Genomic DNA, 11,375 nt, shown 5'->3' with positions numbered 1-11,375 from the left:
ACAGGTTAAAAGATAAAATGAGTACCGAGCAAACACAACACAACACAACACAAACAGAACATGATAAAAAATAAATAATTAAAATAGAATAAATAAAAACATAAAAACATAAAAACAGGTTCACAGCAGGTGTATTATGGGGCGCCATTGCAGGATGGATATCACTCAGTGTTAAAAGCCATGGAATAAAAGTATGTTTTTAAGAGAGATTTAAAAACAGGAAGAGAGGAGGCTTGTCTAACACTCAGGGGTAGGTCGTTCCAGAGCTTGGGAGCAGCAACGGCGAAAGCTCTGTCACCTCTAAGCTTCAGCCTTGTGTCAGGGACCGTCAACAGCAGCTGATCGGCTGATCTTAAGGATCGGGTGGGGCAGTAAGGCTGAAGGAGGTCGGAGAGATAGGTTGGCGCGAGGTTGTTTAGACATTTAAAAACAAATAAAAGGAGTTTAAAATGTATTCGGTAACGCACAGGGAGCCAGTGAAGGGACGCTAAAATAGGGGTGATGTGCTCACGTCTGCGGGTCTGTGTTAGCAGACGAGCAGCAGAGTTCTGCACGAGCTGCAGGCGGGCGAGGGAGGCCTGGCTAATGCCAACATACAGGGCATTACAGTAATCAAGACGAGTTGAGATAAAGGCGTGGATTAATTTCTCAAGATCATGACTTGATAGAAGCGGTTTCACTTTCGCTATTTGGCGTAATTGATAAAAGCTTTTTTGAACGACGCTGCTGATTTGTTTTTCGAATTTAAAATCTGAGTCAAACTTTACCCCCAGGTTTGTGACACAGTCGCTGAGATACGGGGTCAGAGTGCCGAGGTCAACGTTGGGGGAGGGAGAGCGACTTGGACCGAACAACATAACTTCTGTTTTACCTTCATTTAGGCTCAGGAAGTTAGCTGAAAGCCAGACTTTGATGTCGTGCAGGCAGTCAATAAGATGTTGAACCGTGTTATTTTGTGCCATGGGAAAATAAATCTGGCAATCATCGGCGTAAAAATGAAATGCAATACTGTACTTCCTAAAAATAGAACCAAGGGGGAGAAGGTAAAGCGCAAATAAAATTGGGGCAAGGATTGAGCCCTGGGGGACCCCATGTGGTAAAGGAGCTGTGGACGACATAAAACTGTCTACTTTTACACAAAAACTCCTGTCGGTTAGGTACGACCGGAACCAGTTGAGGGCGGCGCCCTTAATGCCCACACAGTTCTCAAGACGAGTGATTAAGGTGGAATATAAGTAGGATAAGCTACAATATTTAGAAGCTGTGTGCTAAACAGATCTAGATTTAGTTAAATACTAAGCATCATAAGTGCTAAACAAGAAACACAAACTACGAACATAGTAATACAAACCTTTACTGTATAATGTCTGCTCTCAGTGGAATGCCGACTGATGGGATGTTCATATCTTCCTGTTTGGATGAATAATTAATTCTAATCCTCACAAAGGGTTAAAAAGGGTGCCACAAACAAGGGCATTTCCGTGTCTTTCTCACCTTCTGCAGGGTATAAATTGGAGATTAAAGTTTACCAACTTTTTAGTTGATGACCACAACCTTGCACTATCCATGCGAGAGGCAAGATTAATAATCTAGAATTAACTTTCACCAACTCGGAGGCGATGCAGCAGCAATTCAGTATGTCAATACTGTAGCTTGCCAAGCTAGTTAGCTTTCTGTAAACTCACGGCACCGCTGAAAATAATTTGTATGAGTTAGCGCTTATAACAACAATATTGCTAATATTCAGGTCGGAAGATATACATGGAGTATTGTTGGTGGTTTTTGCATGGTTATTTATTGGGTTTCATAGGCGGAATAATTAACTGCATCGTTAGCCGCCTCGTACTTGCCGTATTTTACGAATTAGAATGCATTAAAAAAAGAGTAAAACCATATGTGTTTTTGTTTTACATAGGGATTGTGAATGATAGGCAACATTTCAAAACAAGTGCAGTTCCCCTTTAGGGAAACCACATACAACTGTGATGAAAGATAAAAAGGAGGACAGGTTTTAGGTGCAATACTCTTTGTTTACTAAGTGTTCCATTAGCTTTTTGCTGAAAAGACAGAAATGGGACTTGGTGTTTTTTTATTAATGTGCTTTATCTTTTGCTTGTACATTTCATTGTGTTTGTAATTTATGTTTGTCATTAGATTCAATGATTTATTTTGTGCCATATTATTTTGTGACGTATTAAACCCACTTAAAAGGCACTCTGGAGTAAGAAACGTCTGTAAATGGCATCATTCAAACCCATTCCTGTTCTCCCAGCAACCAAAAAGGAAAGATGGGGTTCTAAAATATTTCCTGTCATGCACCCCACATTGCTGTACCGTGAGTTTGACCGTTGTATTATTCTCAGTCTTCACGTTTGTATTTTCGTGAATTGTGTCGGTTATCATTACAATGATGAGACAATTAGTTCTGTGAATGCATGCATAGTAAATGTATCGTAAACATATAGTGCCACTCAAGCTGCACCCTGACAACTAGAAACTATATCCAAGTTTCATTTGTATAGTATGGTGCCTTTAGAAGATATACTGCAACCATTTTCCAACTGCAAACTTGTTTTGCCAGAGCATTAACACAATGTTGGTATTTACAACTCACACTTTGCATTAGAATATGTTGTTCATCTGCATCTCATATTTCAGGATATTTTTCCAGTGGAGGTTGCATCACTATTCTAGCTACTGTGACCAAAATAAGGATTTTTTTGTACGTACATATATTTACATAGTACTTTATATAGGATGCAGCCCTTGTCTTTATGCTATTTGTGGTAATTTGTCATTATAAACCTCTAGAATTAAGTCAAAAAACACTGAGCATTTAATCAAATATTCGTACTCAAAATCACAAGATACTGATATACTGTAACAGAAATGTCTTTCTTATTAATTTAGACGTCTGGGAATAGAATAAGCATAATTGTTTAATGCATCCAATACAATTAATCATGACAACTTTACTGTGGTGCAATTGAGTGCTCATAAAAAGAGGACAGTTCATGCAACAAGTGAATAATTTATTTCAACACAATACCTTCAGATGTTTATAAATATATCACAGGACACCACATGATGCAACAGAGTTACTGTATTTACCGCAGCAAACTTGTGCGAACCAAAGAACATTGAGTAAACATTCAGCTGCAAGAGAGACCACTTTTCACACAATAGCTTAAGCATATTTAGTAACAATTACACACACCGAGTAGCCACAACAATCAGCCTTGTCCCAGTCTTTGCAAACATGAACACACAAGTCCATATGCAAAATTATAATAATATATAGGTACATCCATCCATCCATCCATCTTCTTCTGCTTATCTGAGGTCGGGTCGCGGGGGCAGCAGCCTAAGCAGGGAAGCCCAGACTTCCCTCTCCCCAGCCACTTCGTCCAGCTCTTCCCGGGGGATCCCGAGGCGTTCCCAGGCCAGCCGGGAGACATAGTCTTCCCAACTTGTCCTGGGTCTTCCCTGTGGCCTCCTACCGGTCGGATGTGCCCTAAACACCTCCCTAGGGAGGCGATCGGGTGGCATCCTGACCAGATGCCCGAACCACCTCATCTGGCTCCTCTCGATGTGGAGGAGCAGCGGCTTTACTTTGAGCTCCCCTCGGATGACAGAGCTTCTCACCCTATCTCTAAGGGAGAGCCCCGCCACCCGGCGGAGGAAACTCATTTCGGCCGCTTGATCTTGTACTTTCGGTCATAACCCAAAGTTCATGACCATAGGTGAGTATGGGAACGTAGATCGACCGGTAAATTGAGAGCTTTGCCTTCCGGCTCAGCTCCTTCTTCACCACAACGGATCGATACAGCGTCCGCATTACTGAAGACGCCGCCTGTCGATCTCATGATCCACTCTCACTCGTGAACAAGACTCCGAGGTACTTGAACTCCTCCACTTGGTACAATAGGTACAATTTGATAAATTAACCCTCAAGTCATTTATGATGTGTCTTGAATACAAATGGATGCACTTTTACTTGAGAACCAACAAATCTCTTTTGGCATGATACATCCAATGAAACCGTAATCCATCCAATTAACTTTCTCAAGTCTTGGAATGTCGTCTAGATGTCTTGTCTTTTAAACATACTTGCCAACCTTGAGACCTCCGATTTCGGGAGGTGTGGGGTGTGGGGTGGGGTGGGGGGGCGTGGTCGGGGTGGGGCGGGGGCGTGGTTGGGAGCGTGGCTAAGAGGGGAGGAGTATATTTACAGCTAGAATTCACCTAGTCAAGTATTTCATATACATATAAAGTATATATATATATATATATATATATATATATACATGTATAGTAAAATAAATATATATATATATATATATGTATAGTAAAATATATATATATATATATATATATATATATATATATATATATATATATAGCTAGAATTCACTGAAAGTGAAGTATTTTCTTATATATATATATATATATATTTTTTATATATATATATATATATATATATATATATATATATATATATATATATATATATATAGCTAGAATTCACTGAAAGTGAAGTATTTTCTTATATATATATATATATATATATATTTTTTATATATATATATATATATATATATATATATATATATATATATATATATATATATATATATATATATATATATATAGCTAGAATTCACTGAAAGTGAAGTATTTTCTTTATATATATATATATATATATATATATATATATATCAAGAGGGACAGAAACAGTGCATGTGGATCACATGTTACCATGGAGAAAACATGGAGAGACTGGAATGTAATAGAGTGATCTATGTTTGTCTGTTGCCATCTCCTGGTGAATATTGGCTATAGCGTACTGGGGTTACTTTTTGGTTGGCCAACGATTTACGTGGTGTTGCGCACCTGACGTCAAGTGTGTGAGTCTGTTCTGAAGTCTACAGTAAAGAGACGTACTTCATCCCCTCGCTTGTTTATTGCCTCCAACTCAATATATTACAACAACATTGCTCCATGCGGACCCTCCAGGTCCGCATGGAGCTGGAGGGGGCGTGGCCTCCAGGTCCGCCTGAATTTCGGGAGATTTTCGGGAGAAAATGTGTCCCGGGAGGTTTTTGGGAGAGGCGCTGAATTTCGGGAGGGTTGGCAAGTATGCTTTTAAATGACTGTGTTATGCGCACATGGAGGTTAACAGAACTGAGATGCAAGGAGAGAAAGCAGTATAGTTCAAAGACCCGCATTAATAAGACCAATCAGATCATTATTTTGAAAAGAAACAGCAACAGCACTTCGGCAACAAGACAAATTGACCATGCCAAATAAATCAGTTTAAAAATCCATTCAAGGAATGACAGCTGTTTTGTACAAACCTGAAACGTGACAGTGAAACCCACAGTGACAAAGACAAAACGGAGACAAAACTGTTTTGCATGGCGTATGTAAATAAATAAAATTGTTGGTCAGGAATCAAATCCTGTTTTCTTCTTTTTTTTCTTACTCTGCAGAGTGAAAATACATCTGGAGAGAATTTTTTTTTTATGACAGTCAACCGTTGCATTTACTTTGTAATAAATCCATGAAAAACTAAACCGGGGAGCGTTAAACAAATATGAGAGGAAAGCTTATTTTCCACTTCCCAAACATTGACCTGTGTCAATTTCTTACGTTTAGCCATGCTGAGCGACAGTGCATAGAGATACAAAGTTCATAGTTTTGATGGCGTCATTGGACCAGACGAGGCTACGTCCACAAGAACACACAGGTCACTAACACTGATTGTGTTCAAAGCATACAACTCTATTATCAGTCAGCAATTTTAGGCCAAGAGTGTGAGATGCAGTCCCTATAAACCTGTCCACAGACTCATTTTACACCTTCCAACTTTCAAACTGAGAACTTTGTATGGCAGTGTTGTTTTAAGGGAGGAGAGTCTGCAGCTTGACACAAGGGATAATGGATTTACTCATGTTTATTGGGCTGGGCTTAGCTGGATTGGGTCACTTCCTGATAGACAGACACAGCGAGTCAGGAATACTGTGCTGACACTCCTCTGGATCGTTTCATGATAGCGCGGAACATCCATTTAAGGATAAGAGATGTCTGGAAAACATCACAATGATAAAGGTGCATTTCTTTCCTCTTCTCTTTGATATGATTCATCCTAAACGCATGCCAAGTATTTCGTCTCGACTATTCTCAGCCTTACGGTACGGTATGTGCATAAACACACATTGTAAACAATACATTCAAACATTTCAGAAACAAACATGTCTTACATTCAAATGAACCAGTGCGCTGAATGTAATAAAGACACCTTCAATTTGTGCTGCTTAAAACAATTTAAAAACAGTAACCTTACTAGTCCTGGTAATGGGATTGTTCATTGCTCAACAAATGTGCAGGCTTTTATCATGCAGCCAACAGAATTTACCCCCGGGCGTTGCTTGCGCCAGTGAGACGTAGATAAGTGTTATTTATCAGTGGCTCTATCTGCTACACAACCTCCCATGAAGCAGGCTGTAAAAGGGAGATCAGGCGAGCGAGGGCCTCATAATCCAGCAAAGGGGAATGATGCCAAACCTCTTGTTTAGCGATTCAAACACAGGATAACTGGACTATTGCGGAATGGTTTTGGAATGTATCGCTTCAAACTAAGCACCGTGGTTTCCGATTTAACACATAAAGGTTTTAAGATCGATTTGTTTTTAAACTGAGCAGCATCTGTGCTATTGTGTTACTGAAAGGCAAGCCCACATTGAAGATGTGGTGAGGTAGATTTGTTACGCACAAAGTGAACGAGTAAAATGTGCAGTATTTCTGTAACGTGTGGCATGCCATGACTCTACTACGCTTCTGCACTGGCCTTACCTGCCAAAGTCAGTAGGTTCATGACAGCAGTGTAAACATAAAAGTTGCCCTTGGCAAAAAAGTGTCATTGTTTAAAGTACAGCTGATACAGTGGTGAGGTCTTTGCTGCAGTTCCCGTTGGAGTCCACCACTCTGTCCTCAACACTGCCGACACACGCTCCTTTCCCCAGACTGCCCTCGTCAGGGTCGCTGTCTTCCGAGTTGCGTTTACTCCGCCCCTGCTGTTCACTCTGCCAGCTGTGTCGGTTATAGATGTATCCATTGACAGGCCCCGCTTTGGAGACGTGGTTCCGTTTGAGGCAGAGGATTTCCTTGAAGGCGTTTCTAAACTCGGGGCTCCGGCAGTAAATGAGCGGATTGAAGGCTGAGTTTGCGTACCCTATCCAGTTGAGAATCCTAAAAGTTAGGTCAATGTCTTCAACTTTCCATATAGCCACCACCACGTTGAGCAGAAAGAAGGGCAGCCAGGATATGGTGAATATCCCCATGATGATGCCTAAAGTTTTCAAAGCTTTGTGCTCCCGCAGGCAGAATTTGACTTTCTTCTGCCCTCGCCCGTTGTTAGCCTCCAGAGATTTGAGGTTGTTGCTGTTGTGAAACCGTCCCACGCTTTGGTCGATCTTTTTTAGTTGCCGCTTGGCCTCCTGAAAAACACGGCTGTAGACAAACACCATGATGACCAAGGGGATGTAGAAGGAGATGATCGAGGAGGTGATGGCATAAGCCATGTTGGTGTAGAACTCGCAACAGCTGCTGTCCTTGATGCACTCCTTCGCTTCTTTGCCATCGGAGATCCACCACTTCATGTGGATGGGCAGGAAGGATATCAAGGCAGCGATGACCCACACCAGCACGACCACAATGCGAGCTTTGCATTTTGTCAGCATGGTCTGGTAGCGGAAGGGCGAAGTGATGGCCAAGTAACGATCAATGGCGATGACGCACAAGGTCTCGATGCTGGCGGTCACGCAGAGAACATCGGTCGCCGTCCAAAACTCGCACCAAAAACTACCAAAGTGCCAGGTCTTGAAGATGATATAAAAGGCACCAAAGGGGACCACGATGAGGCCCATTACCAGGTCGGCGCAAGCCAGGGAGGTGATGAAACAGTTGGTAACGTTCTGGAGACGCTGAAAGCGGGCGATCGCGGTTATGACCAGGATGTTGCCAAAAACGATACACAGGATGAGCAACGACATGATCATGCCCAGCAGAATCATGGTCGCCTCGCTGAAACCCTCCTGGTTTCTGGTCGGCTCTGAAGAAGAGTTGAACATCTCTGTGCTCGTATTGAGATACAGCGGAGGGGTTGGGCTTTCCATCTGAAAAAAAAACAAACAAACATAAGCAAATTAAGACCAGCATTTTTATTTGAAACGATATGTGCAAGAAGCAAAACCTTAAAACCAAACAAGTACTAACTACTAAGCACACCCACATGTCTGCTGGTCGTTGAATTACACCCACTGAACAAACTGACGCCAAAAAAAGCGTCAATCCAATCCGGCGAAGCTTCAGTCAGCATTAAACAAGTTAAGCAAATATAAAAACACAAACCTCCACAGGTGGCTTCCTTCCTTCCTTCCTTCTTTCCTGCCTCCCGACAGAAAAGTCACGGTTCAAGTTGTTTCAGTCACAACTCACATGTCTTTCTTCCTAATGGCTATTTCTTATTCTCCTGGTGTCTCACTCACTCTGCCCCTCAGTTGAGCGGCTTTGCTTCTCATGTGTCTCTCAGGCTATTTGTCAGAGCCCTTATAACGTGCACGGATGACATCACGGGCGAGGTTCAGCCAATGAGAGGGGCAAGCAAGCAGAGGGTGCTGAGCGCTCCAGAGAGTTTGAACACATTGTCCCTGCAGCTGTGACTGCATACGATGAGAACTGGCAACACGTTTAAATACTTCAAATTAAAAAAAACTTAACATTGTTACAATCCGCGGCTGCATTTTGGGGTTTATTATACGATGCAGATATAACGTGTTTTCATTCAGTGATGCATCGAGGCGACTTTAGGTCTGGATCTGTTTAAAAACACTTGTGGGAGAAATTGGATGCATATGTCATTGTAAGGGTAGGTTGCATCATTGAACTATTAAGTTGTACCACTGCACAATTCCGGACAAAACATATGATCGTCTATTGCATCTCCTCATTCAGAACAGCTGTGATACATTTAGATGGGAGAATGTCAAAAATAGACCTGTGTTGTCTGTTCATTTTAAAAGATCTTTGCACCCATGCACCGCCACTCCATAACGTGCAGGCACGCATCTCACCCTTTACTGCACTGCAAGAGTTTAGGCCAGATTAATATTACACTGGCACCTCTGTTTTTGTAATCCGTTCCAAAAGGTCCAACAAAGACCAACTCATACGGAAATATTAACGCAAAAACCCATTTTATCGACAATAATTATAGTTTAACAAGCAAAAATAATTTCAAAGTACACAGATTTACAGTGTACACATTAGGGTTGTACGGTATACCGGTATTAGTATAGTACCGCGATACTAATGAATCATATTCGGTACTATACCGCCTCTGAAAAGTACAATAGCGTATCTCATACTTGCCAACCCTCCCGAATTTTCCGGGAGGCTCCCGAAATTCAGCGCCTCTCCCGAAAACCTCCCGGGACAAATATTCTCCCGAGAATCTCCCAATTTTCAGCCGGAGCTGGAGGGGGGCGTGGACCTTACTATATTTTGCTAAAAACATCAAAATGAATTGTATTTTTATTTGTATTTTTTCTGACTCCTTATTACATCCAGCCATATAATTTTACATTAAAATAAACATGTTTGAAATAATTAATTTTAAATGATCACAATTCACTTAAAATGACCATATTTAATTATTAAAATAATTGCTTGTTTTTTAACAACTTTAGCATTTTATTCATTACATTTTGAAGCTCTCAGAAGCCAAGTTATGTTATATTCCTTAAGATTTATTTATGCAAGTTTGAAGTATCAATTATCTAAACACAGTTTTGTTTGCATATTTTCAGGATGTAGATATATATATATATATATATATATATATATATATATATATATATATATATATATATATATATATATATATATATATATATATATTATATATATGTATGAAATACTTGACTTGGTGAATTCTAGCTGTCAATATACTCCTCCCCTCTTAACCACGCCCCGCCCCACCCCTGACCACGCCCCCCGCCCCCCACCTCCCGAAATCGGAGGTTTCTGTCATGACTTGGTCTTGGGTGTGTGCTTTTCCGGGATGCAACGGAAAGTTGGCTCGGGCGAGACGGGAATGAAGGTACATGATTTATATACTATCAAAAAAAAGAAATAAACAAAAAGCGCGCACAAGGGCGGAAGTACAAAACTTGACTATAAACACAAAACTTGCACAAGGGCAGAAACTATGAACAATTAAACAAAACTTGCAAACTATGGCTTGAATAAAGAAAACTTCCTTGGCATGGACAAAAAAGGAGCAGCGTGAACAATGGACATGAAAAGGAGTTAGAAATGTGTCGAGCATAAATGTGGGGTGAGGTCGTCAGGACGAACAACAGAAAATGAATGAACTTAAATACTATGGACATGATTAGTGAAAGCAGGTGCGTGACTCAAAACGTGAAACAGGTGCGTGACGTGACAGGTGAAAACTAATGGTTGCTATGGTGACAAACAAGAGTGCACAATGAGTCCAAACGTGGAACAGGTGAAACTAGTGGGGTAATCATGGACAGACAAGACAGAAACTAAAGAGTCCTATAACTAAACAAAAACATGACTTAACACAAAACATGATTACACAGACATGACAGTTTCAAGGTTGGCAAGTATGGCGTATCTAGTCGATACTACTATGACATATTTGCCAACCTTGAGACCTCCGATTTCGGGAGGTGGGGGGCGTGGGGGTGGGGGAGGGGCGTGGTCGGGGGTGTGGTTGGGGATGGGGGCGTGGTTAAGAGGGGAGGAGTATATTGACAGCTAGAATTCACCAAGTATTTCATACATACGGTGTGTATGCATATATATATATATATATATATATATATATATATATATATATATATGCAAACAAAACTGTGTTTAGATAATTGGTACTTCAAACTTGCATAAATAAATCTTAAGGAATATAAGATAACTTAACTCAAAATGCTAAAGTTGTTGATAAACAAGCAATTATTTTAATAATTAAATATGGTCATTTTAAATGAATTATTATAATCATTTAAAATTAACTATTTCAAATATGTTTATTTTAATGTATAATTCTATGGCTGGATGTAATAAGGAGTTAGAAAAAATAAAAATAAAAATAAAAATACTATTAATTTTGATATTTTTAGCAAAATATAGTAAAAATGTATTTAGTTTTTTTTTTTTTATTAATAAATATATTTATATTTAGGTCAGATAAACATAATAATACAATTTATCTCTAGTCTGGATGATTTAGTTCTTGTCACCCTGTTGTCCTCCCGTCGTGAAAAAAGGCTGTCCTCACTCAGGTC

The 11,375-nt window shown here is 40.2% G+C and overlaps 1 protein-coding gene across 1 annotated transcript; it reads right to left on the bottom strand.

Annotated features, from left to right (window-relative positions):
- Window positions 1–4,726: 4,726 nt before the first annotated feature.
- On the bottom strand, window positions 4,727–8,569 carry adrb2a (adrenoceptor beta 2, surface a). Its single transcript, XM_061927757.2, has 2 exons — window positions 8,413–8,569; window positions 4,727–8,177 (listed from the first exon to the last, which is right to left on the bottom strand). The coding sequence occupies exon 2, from the start codon at window positions 8,175–8,177 to the stop codon at window positions 6,927–6,929; it is 1,251 nt and encodes a 416-aa protein (XP_061783741.2). The 5' UTR covers window positions 8,413–8,569; the 3' UTR covers window positions 4,727–6,926.
- Window positions 8,570–11,375: the final 2,806 nt, after the last annotated feature.

The sequence above is a fragment of the Nerophis lumbriciformis genome, linkage group LG35 (assembly GCF_033978685.3).
Source record: "Nerophis lumbriciformis linkage group LG35, RoL_Nlum_v2.1, whole genome shotgun sequence".
In the NCBI taxonomy this organism is placed as follows: domain Eukaryota; kingdom Metazoa; phylum Chordata; class Actinopteri; order Syngnathiformes; family Syngnathidae; genus Nerophis; species Nerophis lumbriciformis.
Note: the sequence above shows the minus strand (reverse complement) of the source record. Positions and strands in the feature narration are given on the sequence as shown.

Bases quoted from the DNA above. Each gene is read 5' to 3' on its own strand.
- adrb2a (XM_061927757.2), bottom strand. From the start codon at position 8,177: ATGGAAAGCCCAACCCCTCCGCTGTATCTCAATACGAGCACAGAGATG.